Raw genomic sequence first — 18,710 nt, 5'->3', positions numbered from 1 at the left:
AAGGTACTGGCTTTGATCTTTAGACCCCTGTATAATCTGGACCCTAAGTGTTTCAGGGAGCACCTTTTTACATATGATATCACACACACACACACCCCTGCTGCCACCTTGGTGTTTACTAGTACAGTGCCACTTTTCATAGAATAGTAGTAGGGCTGGAAGGGGCCTATAAGACCAACCCCTGTCTTCCATTAGGGAGGCAGGTTTGTCACTGATCAGGAATAAGGCCTTTTCTGGGGTGGCTCTGGAGCTGTAGAGTGCTCTCTGCCCATGTGGAAAGTCCATATGGGCACTCCTGTTCTCTCCTTTCATAGATGGGATTGCTGAAGCTTCTTGCTGTTTTTGTGTAGTTTTGATTGTTTTATTTGATTAGTGTAATTGTCTTGGGGCTTTGTTCTATTTTGTATGGACCATTACCTGCATTTTTACATTGTTGCAATCCCCCTTCTGAACAGTTTTCTGTAGAAAGGCAGTCTATAAATATTCTTAAATACACGAACCAAACACAATGGTTCGATGGTTGTTCCAGATGCCATTTGTAACCCTCCCATGTATTTTAATGCTTCTTCCGCCTTTTTTTCTTACCAGAAATAAATCCATTAAGGAATAAAAGATGGAACATGTGCACTATTTTTTATTGGTAGTGCTAGGAGCCCTCCATCTGCAAGCATCCTATAAAGCGCTTGCATAAAATTAAAGCCACCATAGGACTTAATGTCATCCATGTGTAGTGTGTTATAAAAACACGGAATCGCCAGAACTTCTGTAAATGTATTGATACCCAGCCAGAACATTCAGGTGACTAGCAGCTGACTGCCAGTTGGCTGCAGTCCTGAGTAAATAGTTCCTGCCTAGAATATTATCTCTTGAAACTGCATAATGCCCATTGCTTGTGCGCCTCACTTGAGCCACCCTTTGGTCTGTTTCCTTCCGATTTATCTGCTGGATACTGGCCCTTCCCCTAGCCTCGGACTAAGTACTTGCTCATATCTGCCAGAGAGGATCAGTTGGTTCAACCTGGAAAAAATAAGAATGTATTAAGAATGTCATAAAGTTCAAAGCTCACAATTTATTTTTCAAACTATTCATTTAACTGATTAAACTTGTCATTTCTCCAAGACTTCATATCTTATTTTATTGGAAACATCCTGATCAACTGTAGAAGATATCCAATTTTGCCCCTCAGATACAAATTTTACAGCCAGAAGGAAAGTATACCCTATGATGATCAAATGTTAGGAATTAACATGCCCTGCTTGTGAACCTTCCCTGAAACATTTATGTGTCCTGTCAATTCACAGGCTACTGAGCCAAATGGGCCATTGACCTTCCACAGCTTATCTTCAGGAAGAACAGAAACATGAAAACAGTTCTAATCCCTCATCTCTTACGGCCAGTGTACAGAATCATGCTAGACAACAGTTATTTGAGGGGTAAAATATATCACCTGATAAGATTGCTTCCACTGGGAACTACTGAGCTTGCTGTGAAGGCTCTGTTGATGAGCATTTGTATCGCTGGTGCCAATGTGAAAGCTACAGCAGTGTAGTGGACAGAGTGTAGAGGAAGTGACCCAGGGTCAGATCCCCACTAGGCCATGAAGCTCACTGGGTGAACTTGGCCAGTTACTTATCTAAGCCTAACCTACCTCACAGGATTGCTGTGAGGATAAAATAGGGAAAGAGAACCATGTACCTGATTGTTGAGCTCCTTGGAGGAAAGGTAGGATATAAATTTAATAGAAGGAATAAAATAAATCACTGCACATCAATAGCCAAGCTGTGATTTAGTAGGTACTATCATGTGGCTTATGCATGGTATGGCTTATGCATGGTATGGAGAAATTATAAGCATAATTATATTATAATTATTATAATATAATTATGCTTATAATTATATAAGCATAATTATATAAGCATAATAGGCTTATGCATGGTATGGAGAAAGTGGAGAGGGAGAAGTGTTTCTCCAGTCATAATACTAGAACCCGGGGTAATCCAATGAAGCTGAATGGTGGGAGATTCAGGACAGATAAGAGGATGTACTTCTTCACACAGTGCATAGTGAAACTATGGAATTTATATCACAAGATCTCTACGTTCTGAGGGGGAGGGCTTGCCGACCATACTGAGGTTCGTGGTGAGGAGGAGGCCTTCTTAACTGTGGCACCCACCATGTGGAAGGATCTCCCCATTGAGATCAGGCTGTCTCCTAGTATGGTGTACTTCCGCCAACAACTGAAAACACACTTGTTTCACAAGCATCTCCCTGGCTGCTAGCAATGCCAGCTATCCCTGGTTATTTTAATGAGATGTTGTTGATTGTTTTATTCTTTTATTGTTTTAATGATTGGTTTTATTGTATTTTATAATGAGTTTATAAAATATCAAGAAAATGTACATCTCAGAGCAGATGGAGCATAAATGGGAGGATGCTATTGCCTTCATGTCCACACGCAATCTGGTAACAGAATGTTGGATTAGACAGATCTTTGGTCTGATCCAGCATGTCTCTTTTTATTTATTTATTTGTTATTTATTTATTTATTTATAATATTTATATACTGATCCACATCAAAAGGTTTTGGAGCGGGGAACAACAAAGATAAAAGAATAAAACACCATATTAAAAAATTAAAACATTTTAAAAGAAACAAATTCCCAATTTACTAAACTGCGGCTAGTCACTCAAGGAAGGCCTCTGGAAATAACAGTGTGTTCAGGAGGCGTCAAAGTTCATCTCAGGTGATAAAAATGATAATGTGAATTGACCATTTAAGCAAATTGGTGCCACTGATCCAGCATTTAATTGATCCATGCAACTAGGTTTCCTCTTCACACCTGGAACCACGCAGTTATGCTCTAGATTTTTAAAAAATCTGTCTGGAATCAACTTGAATCAATCCGTTTTCTCAGTTAACAATCTCCGTCTTTGCCTTTGCTGTGTGGCCCAAGTCCTTCCCATCATTATTGTCTTCACATATAAAACTCTCCATTATTATCAAGTTCTTTGGCACAGCTAATGATATGTGCAGATATAATAGATGAGTTGAATTTCTATTAGAACAAATGTATCTCCTTCATGTATCCCTTATTAGCTTTTGATATGCTGGTGCATTAGCATTGCCACTAAAGAGATGATATTTGCAGCTGACCTTTCCACCACTGACAAGTGTTATTGTACATAGCTTTTCACCAGCTAAGTCACATTAAATCCAACTGGTGTTTCAAAGAGATGGATCCAAGGACAGCTAAAGCAGTGTTACTTGTTTAGCTAGTTTAAATTATTTCAATTTAATTAAAATTCTCTTAATGGGACCTGGACATTCAATAGACTTTATATTTTATGTCATCTAGCCAGTACTCAAAAGTATACCTTTTGTCCTCCTATTTTAGTTCCCATGCCTACTCTGCCATTTATTTAGTACAAGGCACAAATATATTCCCCCTCTGGAACTTAAAACATATTATCAGATGGAATTGGATCTGAAAGTTCTCTGCTTTGCCTTACATTTATAGATGTCTCTGGCCCCATTCATGTGTTATGTGCATGAAGAGGCACCATTCGATCAATGGGAAGTGGGGCTGAGCTCACCCTGCTCTGGATGTTGCATGCCTTCTTGCCTCTGCTCCTGACATTTGCTCCTTGAGCATGGACATCTGAAGAAGAGAAGTGAAGGGGGCTTCTGGGGTCTTGATTTCTATACTATGGCCACGGCATATGACACTGCAGGTATGGAATTTTCTTACATCTATATTTCATCTTTCTTCCAATCTCAATGTGGTATGCACAGGGGTGGACGAAAGGCACTTACCTTTCGTTGAAGCTTGTTCGCGGTGGGGGGGAGGCACTTCGCGGCTCCCCCCGCGAAGTTCAGGCCGGAGGGGGAGGCTTCCCGCCTCGCCCGGCCGAAATTCAGGCCGGGGGGGAGGCTTCCCGCCTCGCCCGGCCGAAATTCAGGCCGGGGAGGAGGCTTCCCGCCTTGCCCGGCTGCGAACTCCATTGTTTAAAAAAAAAAAAAAGCCCCCGTGATAGGCTACGTGACGATTAACGTAGCCTATCATGGCTAGATCTGCAAAGTCAGCCGTGATAGGCTACGTTAATCGTCACGTAGCCTATCACGGGTGACTTAAAAAAAAAAAGCGCGTACACAAATGGCGGCCCCCATAGGGAGCCGCCATTCGCGTTCCTTATTTAGTCGCTGTAGTCTACGTAAATGTTTACGTAGACTACAGCGACCAAATAAGGAACGGGAATGGCGGCTCCCTATGGGGGCCGCCATTATCTGTATGCGCTTTTTTTTTTTTAAGTCACCCGTGATAGGCTACGTGACGATTAACGTAGCCTATCACGGCTGACTTTGCAAATCTAGCCGTGATAGGCTACGTTAATCGTCACATAGCCTATCACGGGGGCATTTTTTTTTTCTTTTATTGAAATGGCGGCAGCGGCAGCCGGTCAAAAGACCGGCTGCCGCTTCCGCCCCGCTCGAACACCCGCCGAACTGCCGGCTGGACCCGCCGCCGGGAGGGACATTCGGCAAAGGTAAGTCCCGTCCCGGGGGGGGTGCGGGGGGTGGGGGGGTGCAGAGGATTTCTCCCCGAAACTTGTTCGGGGGGCCGAACACGTTGGCGCTCGGCCCCCCGAAGTTTCGGGGAGAAATTCTCCGCCATCAGGTTTCTCAGGTGATCTCCCAGCCAGGCATTGGCCAGGGCCAGACCTGCTCCACTTTAGACCATACCCTGAGAGAGGGATAACACAACTGTATGTGCCCATCAGAGGCATCTGGTCAGAGAAAACTGCTTCTCTATATACCAGTTTCCATATATTCATACCCAAGGGTAATTTATAACACAAAGTAAACCACATGATATATTGGGGGGGGGGAAATGATGGTGGAAATGCAGAACACTGCTTTTGAAAGTGGGGTGTATTTTTTGCTCATTCACTTAAACTTTGTTCCAGTAAAACATATTCTCTTAACTCACTCTGTGTGGTTCAGTTTGTTGGACCAATATAGTAACAAATATCCAAGTGAAACCATAGAGAAGAAAAACAAAGCTGTTCACAATTTTGAAACGAAATGTGATTCTTTCCTAGGGAGTTCAGTGTCAGCATATTATAAGTAGCAAAAAGCTACAATTCAGAAATGTTTGATGCCAAGCCTTAAAAAAAATTAAACAAGTTTGGTTCACAAGGTGTACTTATATTTCCATAACATAACAAACATAACATAACATAGTACAATTAATTTTGTACTGTGTTTGTGGGAAGAAAAGCCTGGCTGCCCAACTTAGAATGATTTGAGGGGATGTTGGGAGTTGTACAACTTTTTCCATCTAAACTTGCATAGGATTGTGCCTTTAGGGAGTTATTTCTCCCGTAGTCACACTACGGTCCCTACCGTTATCTCTGAGCTGAGCCATTAATCCTCCATGACTTTGTCTAATACACTTTTAAACCTAACCAAGTTGATGGCTGTCACCACATCTAGTGCTAGCAAATCCCATGCTTTAAATATGCACAACATGAAGGGCTTCTTCCTTTAGTCTGTCCAGAATCTCCCACCATTCAGCTTAATTGGATGACTCTGAATTCTATATTATTTTCTTATCTCTACATCTTCAGCTCTGGAAGCTCACAGTTCCTTGTTGGACCATTTGGGACTTTGCAAAAAGTCCTTTTCTTTTAATTTACAAACTTCTATACTTTTGTGTACCTAGGGATTCTCCTACGTATGTTGAAACCACTCCCTAATTTTTGCCCCTACCCCTGGTTATGCTTCCAAATTGATAATAAGAATTCAACCGGCTGAGTTTGCTGTTCAGTGGAATGATGCTTTTCATTTCTAAACTAATGGAGTAACATTTTAATGAAGCACCCTACAATCCTTTTGTCCTTTTGGGCTGTAATAGTGAAGATGCATCTCTCCAACAGCAGCTAAGTAAGCCTGTTTGCTAAATACAGCAAGTATCTCTTATGTCGTGTAATAGTCTGCCTTGATAAACACATGGCTCCTAATATGTAGATCAGCTCGCGAGGGGAAAAGCCATCAGTCAGACTGCACAACCCAAGCTGGTCCCATTAGCCACGATGCTAGAGAAAAGACCAGTCTAGCATAATAACTTCTGAATCGGCATACATGTCCTGTGAAGACTCAATGAGCTGAAACAGCACATCTGATCCCCTGTGACAGACGTGATTCGTCCTTGTAGATTAATAACCCACCCTCATGGCTGGTGAACTGAAATTTCCCCAACTACACATTTGTATCGCATAACATGTTTTCTAAGAAGAGAGAGCACCATACTTAAAGTAAACTTGGCGGCTGTGTGTGTCAAAAATGACACCTCTCAATCCAAATTAAAACATATAATTCTTTCTATTTATTATATTGGAAACCTAAACAATTGCAAAGGGCAAGATGGTGTCCTCTTCCATTCAATGTACAAAAGCCAGCTGGACTGGCAGGTGAATCTTTCTTTGGCACTGGCAATGGGACAGCATCATCCCTCACACCTGAAGGCAGCAGGCTAGCTTAAGGGGTGCAGGACAGGCTGTGTGGCCCCCAGCTCTCTCTGCCAATACCTCACTGCTGCCTCTCAGCATCTGCCACCTGAGTCAACTGCCTCACTATGCCCAATGGTAGGGCCGTCCCTGCATCCATCTCTACAATACCAACTCTTTGCTCCATCTCAAGCCTTTTAAAATAAACTAAGTTGGTAAAGAACAATTTGTCTTGGAGATAAGGATGGATCTGATGGCATCTGATCCTTCAATCTCATAATAACAAAGTTCCCCTATTCTTCCTCTAAAGTAATCTCGCTTACATATAACTAGTTCCCAGTTTCATAGTAATACATTTTGGATATTTGGCCATATTTCCCCCTCTACCCACCCCCAAGAAAAGCCTGATGAAAATATTGCTTGACCACATACCTAACTACATTTTTATCTTCAATATCCAGCCAATTTTCTACATTTGTGACTGCTTTTTTATTTAGAATCTATGCCCCAAGGAAAATGTGAAAACAACAGTTATAATCAAATGAAACCCTGCTCTTAGATCCAGTGTTTATCATGCCAGTGGTTGGAAGACAACAGTACAAACAAGCCTCACAGACAAGCCAACATCTGGAGGAAAGAACGTTCCACATAGCAGGAGCAGAAAAATGTGGAGGCAGCTGGAGGAAGACAAGAGGGAAGTCTTTGCCATACCTTCCACAAATCCCTCTTGAAAAAAGAGAATCACAGTTCAAAAGTTGGTTCAGTCAAATGCTTTTGGCACAAAACTTCAAGAAGGGCTTTTTGGAATTCCCCCGGCCTCCCAAAGTCATATAAATGTATGGAGCCAAACGGTGCAGCAGCCTTCAATGCTGATCACAATAACTGTGCATATCAACTATGGCTTATTAGTAATCTGACATAAAGAGGGGCAGTTCCTAGACATTGCACTGTAGAGCATAAAACTGTACAACTTTAACCAGTATTTTGTGTGTGTGTGTGTGTGTGTGTGTGTTTTTAAATACAAGTGCCCAAAACACAGCAATGCTAGCAATACTAGAATTACCACCAAATGCTAGAATTACACCCAAATATTTGCCTAAAGCATAGAGTGCTGATATCTGTGGAGAGGCACTTATAGATTGGAGGATATGACAGGGTTACGTAACCCTCCTCTGCCTCACCTCTCCTGCAAATGCCCCTCCAGGCTGTTTAAATCATTTTTTCCTAGCTGGGCTCTAAAAGGAAGTCCAGTTAGGCTGCAGGGAGGGTGGTGGCTTTAGGAGAGAATTTGCAGGGGAGAACAGGCTGTCCAAGTTAAAGTCAGTTGTTCCCTGCAAGTCCCCCCCCCCCCCCGCCAGCATCTGGAAACACACATTAGCTGAGATAATGTGTAGCTCCGCCCATAGGGAGGTCAACCCTGGATCCTTCATAGAAAGCATGCACATTTAAATACAATAGAACCAGGCTGCAGTTCTGGGAATTTATACCCAGACCAGGGATAAGATGGTGGACATGTTTTGCAACCACAGAGATAGCATTTCAAAATCCCAAGTTTAAGTAGGATTTATTTTTGGAGCATAACTTGGCCATATATAACATTTTATAGGGACTACAACAAAGAAATAAACAAAGTATAAACAGAAACTATATTGTTGGAGTTCAGTAGCTGACGTAAAAACTAGCATAGCTGTGATGAGTGTATGCAAGATATTGAATGTCAAGTATCTTTCATGAAGAATGTCAAGGCTAATTTCATTCTAAAGATTGACTTCATCCCCCCCCCCCCCCCAATGCATACAACAGAAGCTAGCCTGGTGGATATTCTCAACCTCTCTGGCTTTGTTCTGTTCCTTCTTTGGATCACCAGCAGGGTATCTCTCAGGATATGGTGGGCTGAAAGTTCAAAACAGAGAACGGGAGAAACACGCAGCAGCAATTCTATCTTTGTACTTTCTATCTTTGTACAATGTGCAGCTACCAAGAGCTCTCAAAAATCAATCTTTGAAAGCTTTATTTGAAACAAAATCCCCCTCACAGAATACTTGCCCAAATATTTTTCAAATTGATTCGAAGGGGGCATGATTTCAAGGTTTCCTGTTTAGCTCTTCTGGTAAAATTCAGGAGAAATGCTGTAGTTTCAAACTGCCACTTAAATTGTGAGGATTTCTCCAATAGCTTGGAAAAAACTTTAAAAAAAACACACCAAACTAATTTTACCATGTTTTTCAACCCGAAATCAAGCTGCCAAGGAAGTTCTCAAAGATTTCATTTAAAGTACACTATAAATTACAATTTAATTCATTCAAAACAAATACAAGTTGTTCCAGAACTCAAAATGCTAACAGCTAAGACCAAAGGAACCACCAGTACCCACAAACATAAAATACAATGGCTTAGATCCTAACATCCCTTCTGTGAATGGAACAGAGTTCCATTCATGGAAAAAGGCTTTCCCACCACCTCCTCCCCAAATCTGCTTCTGAAGATTAGGTGATCTTTCTGAATGGTGTGGGATATGGTGCAGGGGGCCTGCGGATGGAGCAGGGAGTCAGCAGAAATACCTGCCATTTAGGAACCTAGATTCCAAACCATTAATTCTTGCTAATAACAATTCAGGCAACTTAGCCAGCCCAAATGCCTTTTGAAATAAGGCTTACATGCTATTGTAAAGGTCCTGGGAGACCTTTTCACAGGGAAGCGGCTATCATAGATAGAACACATACTGCTTCCCACTGCCACCAGTTAAAGCCCTGGGCGACCCATGTAGAAGAATGAGGCAGTAGTAATGCTGAGGTGATATAATGGGCTGCCCCACTTCACACAGCATGTGAAGAATTTTGAATGCTCCCCTACATTTTGTCAACACTCCTTGCTAGTGGAGCAATCACGGGCTATCGACTTTCCTATTTGCAAGTAGATATTTTTTACATGAGGAGCATGTAAAAGTGGTATCCGTCACCTCTAGTATGAAATGGTACCGTCCATTCTACCAGCTCAGCATCCTACAATCACATTCCAGCTCATCCTCCTGTATGTGTAGACCCAGTCCAAGTCTGTGAAGGCTACATCACTTGAAGTATGATCAGGGACCTGTCTTCATGGGAGATGTGCTGCAGATGGGGACCTTTTGGAGGTCCTTTGCGGCACATGAGATCATGGCTAGTCTGCAGCCACCCTGGAGTTTACCTGTGGGGAAGCTGCATTTTGGCAAAGTACTTTTACTGTTTTTTTTCCCTTTAATTTGGTTCTCCTGAAGTTCAGCTACTGTGTGCCCATCCCTCTGCTTTAAATTCCTAGGGGTGTGTCTTTCACCTGGCCATGACCTCAGTAACTTAGGTAACTAGAATAACTAGCCTGCCTTTCCAACTCATCAAAATGCTAAAGCACTCTTCTGTGCCTTCAGAATCGCACTACACTTCCTTTTGCCAGTGGGAGTAACTAGCCTCCATTTCCCTTCGCATCCCATTGAGGGCCGTGATTATGCGCTTCTCTGATGCTTGTGTAACTTTGCTTCGTCTCTGCACGGAGGGAAAGGGCTGGCTAGAGTTGCCTTCCTCTGCAAGCACTGCTGCTGCCACCTCTGCTGGCTGCCTCCTCTTCTCCCTAATCTTAGGGACATGTAACATATTTTTGTTAGAAGACTAGCAATTTCAGATTTGAGTTCTTTAAGAACTCTAGGATGGATACTATCTCGACCTTGTTATTTATTATCTTTCAATTTGTCAATAAGTTCAAGAACTTCATCTCTGGTCACCACTATATGTCTCAGTTCCTCAGACTCCCTTCCTGAAAACTGTCAGGCTTCTTGATCCCTCCATTTCACATGCTCAGGCATTCTGACACTGGACACTCAAATCAGTGACATTTCTTTATTGCAGGAAATTCCATGGCAAAAGCTTAATGGTTACATTCTTCCGAAATCATATAGCTGATGGTCAGTATCTATAGGCTCTATGTAATTCCGGAACAGTCCAAAACTAAACACTACTACCGTGACTCAGATCCTCATCAACGTGCTTTCCCCATTGCCATCTCCACAGTTCTGAACACAAGAGAAGGGACTCAGGATTCCTGGCATATCTAACCCAGGCTATCCATACACGGGGTTCTGACCCCGAACAAGGAATAGGAATGATTCCTGGATTGACCCCATCAGGTAATCAAGGTATGAATCCTTTAAAGGCCTAAACAAAAAACACACCCATAGTCTAACTTTGAATCTTTTGTTGATAATGCTAATGGTCGAGACCTATTAAGATCAAGGGAAGGGTAAACCCAAACATGCAAGTTCTGTGCCACCGCTTTCGCATTGGTAACTCCACACTGCATGCGTCCAGGCAGAGGAAAGTCCAGAAGTTGTAGATCAAACCCAGCCTGCCAGTATGCTGAGCTGACGACAGACACACACAATTCACAGCAAGCGAGAGTTCAAGTCTATGAAAAGCCTCACAGTACTTTTCATGGGAAGTCTTTAGCAATCCAATAAAGGGAGTTCCAATTAAGGGAGAGTCCATGCACAGGGTGCCTCCAAAAGCCCAGACGATAATGGATCCAAACAGAGAAGGCTTCAGGCAATTAAGATGAGATGTTCCTAGCAAAGTTTCTTCACCTTTGCATCAGCTTAAAAGGGAAGGTGTGACTGTACCACACCCCTTCTGGATCCCTTAACAGACAGCAAAGCCCTGGCTGCACAGGGTGTCAGTGCTCAGCCCTCCAGCAGTGATGCTTCAACCTGGGAGACCTTCTGCAAACCCCACCTCACCTCCGTCAGGTTCTCATGGACAGCTTCCAGCCTCCCTACCTGCCAAGGCCAGACCAGCAGGTGGACAGGGAGCTGGGTGACTCCCGATGGCTCTGTTCTGAGAACACTGACAGAGAGAAGCTCAAACAGATTCTGATATTCCACAGGCTGAATAGACCCAAGCCCTTCCAGGCTACTTCTAATCAAATACAAGCTATAACCTACAAGGCCCATTGTAATGCTGAAACTGGGCCCTGACAAAATCATCAGTTCAGGCAGAGGTATCTATCCTATATCTTCTTCAGTGAAGACTAGGCATGGTGTAGAATTCTGCCACAGATCTTGGTGAGGCCAAATGCCAGCGCATTCAGCCCCCCGAAATCCATGGCGGAACGAAGCCCCCCGCCCCCCCACCCCGCAAAATGGGCTGGGAACGGAGCCTACCTTTGTTGGCCTTTCTGGTGCTCCTTGATTGGCGACCGCGTCTGCAGCTGCCATTTGTGTCTTTCGAATGGCTGTGATAGGCTACATAAATACTTACGTAGTAATAATTACGCAAATGGCGTCCCTGCGTTAGCCGTGATAGGCTACGTAAATACTTACGTAGCCTATCACGGCTAATGCAGGGACACCATTTGCGTCCCTGCAGAAGCTCTGATAGGCTACGTAAATATTTACGTAGCCTATCATGGCAAAAAAAGGGAATGCAAATGGCGGCGGCTACGGCGGCCGCTATTTGCGTTCCCTTTTTCACCATGATAGGCTATGTAAATATTTACGTAGCCTATCACAGCTAAACAAGGGAACGCAAATGGCGGCCGCTGTAGCCGCTGCCATTTGCATTCCCTTTTTTTTTGCCGTGATAGACTACGTAAATATTTACGTAGCCTATCACGGCTAAAGCGGGAACACAAATGGAGTAAGGGACGACATTTGCGTCCCTGCTTTAGCCGTGATGGGCTACGTAAATATTTACGTAGCCTATCACGGGCCAGCATAGGGACGCAAATGGCGTCCCCTACACAGGACGCCATTTGTGTCCGCAGCAGCCCGGCAGTGGCGGGAGGCCCCGCTGCGGGTTGGCCTGGCCGGTGTCTCTGTGGCCTGGCCATTGAGCGGAGCCAGCCGGGCAGGATTCCGGCGGGGAGGAACGGATCACCTCCTCCCCCATTGAGGATTCCGGGGGGAGGAACGGATTGCCTCCCCCCACCTGCGGAACCTGGCGGAGCCAGGTAAGTGGGGTTTCGTACACCCCTAGTGAAGACAGATGAGAAGAATTCATTCAGCTTTTCTGCAATCTCCTTATCCTCCTTTAGTACTTCTTTAACTCCATTATCACCTAACTGTCCAATTGCCTCCCTAGCAGGTTTCTTGCTTCTGATATATTTAAAGAATTCTGTATTGTTGGCCTTTATGTTGTTAGCAACATGCTCCTCAAAATGCTTTTTTGCCTCTCTTATTGTATATTTGCATCTCCTTTGTGCAAGCGTGTGCTGTCTTTGTCTTTCATTTGTAATCTCCCATGTTTTCCTACCGCTTCATCTGTCCTTTCTCTCACCACAAAAATCTATTAAGGAGGGAAGACAGAATAGATGCATGATGCCTTATGACTGATATTGTTCCACCTGGAAGCACTTAAAGTCTAACATTACAAAGCACACCTTTTTGAAGAAAAACCATGGCAAGTGACCTGAAATTTCCTCTCACCTTTGTCCTTCAGCCATCTCCCATACCATCATGCTTTTCTCCTTTCATTTTAATGATTATTTCTTTATTTATTTGTAACCCACCTTTCTACCAAAAAAATAACACACAAGGCAGCTTACAGGCACAATAAAAATGGATTAAAACAATAAAACAATGTATTAATATATAATAAAATATAGCTATTACAGATAATAATAATAAATACTAAAATAATAATAATAGACGCTTCCAATCCAACATACCTACTTACAGGCCAAAGGCCTTCTTGAATAAAGCAGTCTTTGCATGCTTGCACATGGGCAGCAAAGAGGAAGCAAACCTAGCCTCCCTTGGCAGGGAATTCCACAGCCTGGGTGTGGCCACCAAAAAGGCCCTTTCTCAGGTTACTACTTTTGAAGCCGGCAGTCTCAAAAGAAGGGCCCCTTCAGAAAATCTTAAGAACCGGGGAGGCTCATATAGGAGAAGGCGATCTTTCAGGTAGCTTGGTCCCAAGCCATATAAGTCATAACCAGCACATTAAATTCTGCTCAGAAACATACCAGTAGCCAGTGAAGCTGTTGTAACAAGGGGCTCATGTGTTCCCTATAACCGGCCTCAGCGGGCGGTAAACCAACAGAATCATTATTCTGTCCGAAACACCCATCTTCAGATACACACATGTGAAACTGGGAGACTGTGGGATGGGACACCTGGACAGGGGGACAGAATCCTGATAGACCATTGTGATTCTGCACCCCCGCACCCCCAGGACGTGCCTGCTGCAACACAGAGAACCCAGGAGGGCAAAGCTGGGTGAGATTTACTCCCACAGTACCATCCAGTCAGGTCTCTGTGATACAGGCCAGGTCAGCATGCTCATCCAAGATCAAGTACTGGGTGGTTGTTTTTTCCCATTAACTGACCTGGAATTCAGGAGCAGGAACTTCAACCCAACTTCAACTGTCACCAGGCCTGCTCAGGCTCTCTGATATAGGAGACAGCTTGGGAGTAATAATCACCTATCCCTCCCAAGTTCCCATCTCCTTATCCCCTCACTTTCATCTATGGCCATTATTACTCAACCATTTTTTCAACCTCTCATGTCCCTATGCAGGTTTAGACATAAAAAAAAAAGTCCAACAGCTGACAGAAACCCTCCAGCCAGGCATGCTGGGAATTGTAAGACAATTCTCTGTCTAAACGTGCATAGGCACTTTTTCTTTTGTTCTAAAGAGGCCGTGACTGCTCCGTCCTGAAGGGCAGCTGAGGAGAAGCAAAGCCCTTTACGTTAAAGGAAACTGAGATCTTACATAGTCCTATGTTTTGTTTTTGGTAATTTTTTATTTTTCAAAAGAAATTACAAAAACACATAAATATTGATCAAAATCCCTCCCCAAGTATGGACAGTTTCAGGATTCTTCTTCTCCCCTCCTTTATTTTCTATTTCTATTCCAGGGTAATATATTAATTCATCCTGTTTCATTCTTTCATTATGTTCTTCTTTTCATGATTCCTACAAATTTCTATAAGCTTCTATCAAGGTTATTCTATTTGAATTTTTTTCATGAAATCTATATATTTTCACCAATCCTTCTTGAAGGTGTCTCTTTTCTTTGTTCCTCTGTGCACTCTTAACTTCTGTGTCAACTTTTCATTTATTGCTATGTCCCAAATTTTCTTTTTCCACAAAGGTATTGTCAGCATCCAGGCTGTCTTCCAGTTACTTGCAATTAATTGCTTCGCAGCTGTCAGCAAGAAACCAATTAATGTTTTTTTCTGGTATTTGACACCAGTGAAGTTAGCAAAAACGAATAAGAATCTATCACCTTTGTGTTGGAGAGGATGTGGAATTAACGGTACTCAAATACATATGTGGTGGGAATGTAGGAGGGTTAGAAAATTCTGGGACAAGATATTTCATGAAATAGAAAGAAATACGGATCAAGAGATTTGTAAAACACCAGAATTAGCTTTATGGAATATGTTTATAAAAGAAAATCTGGTCCTACATTTTAAGCATTTTGTAGACACTAAACACTTAGTGGATTGTGCGTAATGGCCCATCTGAACCTCTGTGCATGCAATGTAACATATGTATAAGGCCTACTTTCTCAGAATTCCTGACTGCACAGGAATAGGGCTAGTTGTAGATATGTAGGTTCTACACAGGAGTAGGGATGACCCATTTGGTCTTGCTTCCCACATTCATGTGTTAAATGTAACACCCAGAATGTACTGTCTGCCCCCATATATTAACTCAAAGATAAAGTGCTCTCAGTGTGCATTACCTGTTAGTTTTAGTTGCACTTACTGAAGGTCATATTTGTCTTTCTCTCCCCTAACCTCTCCTCCAGACTTAGGGAGGCTTACAAAAAGATTGAGAAATGAATAGATTGTTATAGGCTCCATGGCTCACAATGGATATTGAATCAGAGTGGATTATCTAGGCCAGAGCTTTCCAAACTGTGTGCCGCAACACATTAGTGTGTGTAGGTGTGTAGGCAAAGTGTAGGTGTGTCGCATGAAATGCAGAAAATTGTGCGGAAGGGCACTGCGGAGCTCCCTTACTCACGTTTGCTCCCCTTGGCCCCTCCTCCGGAACTTCCTAAAGCAGCTAATGTTAAAGCAGCTAAGCCTTAGCAGCTAAGGCTTAGCTGCTTTAACATTAGCTGCTTTAGGATCGTGTGGCGTCTTGATGTAGGACGCATGTGATTGGTGGTGTCGGAGCAGTATGGTGAGGAGTGTGGTAATGCTGGCTGGACGAGGAGTGTGGAGAATTTGGAATTCTCGTTGGAGACTCCTTTAACGGAGCAATTAGTTGTGAGTTACACCACTCCCAACTCTCGGCAGTGCTGAGTGGAGGAGTCCCCCGGAGGTCCTGGACTGGGACTTCACCGAGTGGGCCATCCACCATCTTGGCCAATCAGAACAGAGCTCAGTGGAGGCCAGAAGCCTCGGAATCAGCATGCTCCCAATCACCTGGGTGAGCGCAGCTGCAGGCTGTCACCCAGTCAACCCACCTGCTGCTGGCTAAAGGGAGGCCACCCTCCCAAACCCAATGTGGCAAACAGCAAGCCACCCACCACGTGGCACTTATAATTTGATTTCTGCCATTTATTTTTATTTTTACTCTGCTGTAATCGTGGATTGACCACCCACTGGCAGTGTACCACCGGAGAGTGCTAGAACTGGACTCTGGACATAGGCATTGCAAATATTTGCAGCAATATAGCCTTGTAGTGAGACATATATATTTACATCATTTTTGTTGGACTTTTGCTTCTCTACTTCATGTGTTTTTGCAGCTGAGCTCCTACCTGGACCTATGTATCCTAATACGTATTGTAAATACTTCAGTTAATTTTGTTTATTTTTCACATTTTCTCCTGGTCCCAATTCTTATCTTTATCTCACTTTATCACTGTGGGAGTGGAGCGCAGGTGCTGTTATTTTCATAAGAAAAAACAGAGAAAGATAAGCGCTAAAAACAGTCCTGTTATTTTCATATTTAGTTAATGCTAAAACCTAAAAATAAATTTGCATAGATTTATTCATTAAATTGCAGTTGAATTACCCATAAAATAGATACGTTTCTAATTAAGAAAAGGAAAGCTGGTGAAGATGACATTTGTGATGAACAAAATGTAGCTGCTATAGAGGAAACTACGCAAGAATCAACTGTTGAACGGTCTGTATTAGTACGTAAGAAGTGTAAAGGAAAAATTTCCAAGCCTTGTTTATACAATAAAGATTATATGAAACTGGGGTTCACATTTTCTGGTAATGAAAACAATCCTTGTCCCCAGTGTTTAGTTTGTGAGGATATACTTGCAAATGAAAGTATGGTACCAAATAAATTAAAGCATCATTTTACCTCAAAACACTGTCATTTGTCAGAAAAAACTGCAGAATAGTTTACTGAGCTTTCAAAATCTATAAAGAAGCAGTCTGCATCATTCACAAAGAGAATGAAGACATCAGAGAAAGCTCAAAAGGCAAGTTACTTGGTTGCTCAAATAATTGCCCCAAACAAGGACCCACATGCTATTGCTGAAACCACCATAAAGGAATCTTGCTGTGCTATTGTTCGAACAATATTTGGGCCCGAATTTGAGATAGAAGTTAATAAAATCCCTTTGGCAGGTAACACGATTGGAAGACGTATTCAAGACATGTCTGATGACATTAGGCAGCAAATGAAGGATATCTTTCAAGATGATATGATCTTTACATTGCAATTAGACGAAGCAACAGATGTCAGTGGGTTAGCACACTTATTGGTTTTTATACATTTCATTCATACTGACAGAATTATTGAGCAATTCTTGTGTTGTCTAGAACTTCCAATGAGAACTAGAGGTGAAGATATATTTAAAACTTCAGATTGCTTCATGAAGGAAAATAATTTGCAATGGTTAAATTGTGTAGGAATATGCACAGATGGCACACCCTCAATGTTTGGTTCAACAAAAGGTTCTATAGGTTTAGCAAAGAAAGAGAATGAAAATATTATAATTACTCATTGCTTTTTATATCGCAAAGCACTAGTCACGCAAACCATTGGAAATTAATTAAGAAACGTTTTGGACAAAGTGGTTCAAATAGTCAATTACATTAAAAGTAGACCTCTTCAATCAAGATTATTTGCTCATATTTGTGAAGAAATGGGGGAAGACTTCAAAAGCTTCTACTACACACAGACATTAGTTGGCTCTCAAGAGGTCGAGTGCTTTGTCGTGTATATGAATTGAGGGAAATGATGCTTAAACTTTTTGAGGAAAATCAGCAAAATGAATTCTGCGATCTAATTCAAAACAAAATTTGGTGCACAAAATTGGCATATCTTGCTGACATATTTGAACATTTGAATAAAATAAACACCAGTATGCAAGGAAAAGGAGAAAAGATCTTAACAGCAGTAGATAAAATTTGTGCTATGAGAGACAAAATAGCAATTTGGAAAAGGAAAGTGAAAGAAGTAAATTTTGAAATATTTTCCAAAACTGCTGAGTGCCAGCTAAAATGTGATATCAGCTCGCTAATTGTTGACCATTTAACATTGCTCGGAGAGAAAGTTCATCATTACTTCTCAAATGTTGAAATCCAAGACTATGATTGGATCAGAAATCCATTTCTTTCAACTGCAACAAGGAACTTTTCACTTATTGAAGAAGAATTAGCTGAATAAAAAATGATCGAAATCTGTTAATGATGTATGAAGAGAGTGACTTAGACAGCTTTTGGATTCACATTTCAAAAATGCATCCAAACATAGCTAAAAAAGCATTAAAAATTCTTCTGCAGTTTTCTACTACATACATTTGTGAAGTATCCTTTTCAACGATGGCAAACTTAAAGACACTTTTAAAGAAACGTGGAAGCTTAAACATGCTTGATGACGAAATGCGAGTTATGTCTTTATCTAATATTCCACCAAATATTGAAAAGCTGTGTTCATCCCATCAACCTCATATATCCCATTAAAATTTGTTGTTGTTTAATCGGTCAGTCGCTTCCGACTCTTCATGACTTCATGGACCAGCCCATGCCAGAGCTTCCTGTTGGCCGTTGCCACCCCCAGTTCCCCCAAGGTCGGTTCTGTCACCTCCAGAATATCATCCATCCACCTTGCCCTTGGTTGGCCCCTCTTCCTTTTGCCTTCCACTTTCCCTAGCATCAGCATCTTCTCCAGGGTATCCTGTCTTCTCATTATGTGGCCAAAGTACTTCAGTTTTGCCTTTAATATCCTTCCCTCAAGTGAACAGTCTGGCTTTAT

The 18,710-nt window shown here is 42.3% G+C and overlaps 1 protein-coding gene across 1 annotated transcript in view; it reads right to left on the bottom strand.

Annotated features, from left to right (window-relative positions):
• Positions 1-720: 720 nt before the first annotated feature.
• RAD18 (RAD18 E3 ubiquitin protein ligase) overlaps positions 721-18,710 on the bottom strand; it is a 213,994-nt gene continuing 196,004 nt past the window's right edge. Inside the window, exon 12 of the mRNA XM_084840274.1 lies at positions 721-1,017. Within this exon, the coding sequence (XP_084696400.1) occupies positions 936-1,017 (82 nt within the window). The 3' untranslated portion in view covers positions 721-935. The remainder of the gene's footprint in view (positions 1,018-18,710) is intronic.

This window comes from Heloderma suspectum, chromosome 2, assembly GCF_057233095.1.
Source record: "Heloderma suspectum isolate Gila_16-S chromosome 2, 16-S_ref, whole genome shotgun sequence".
NCBI lineage: Eukaryota > Metazoa > Chordata > Lepidosauria > Squamata > Helodermatidae > Heloderma > Heloderma suspectum.
This window is presented reverse-complemented; position numbering and strand designations above follow the sequence as displayed.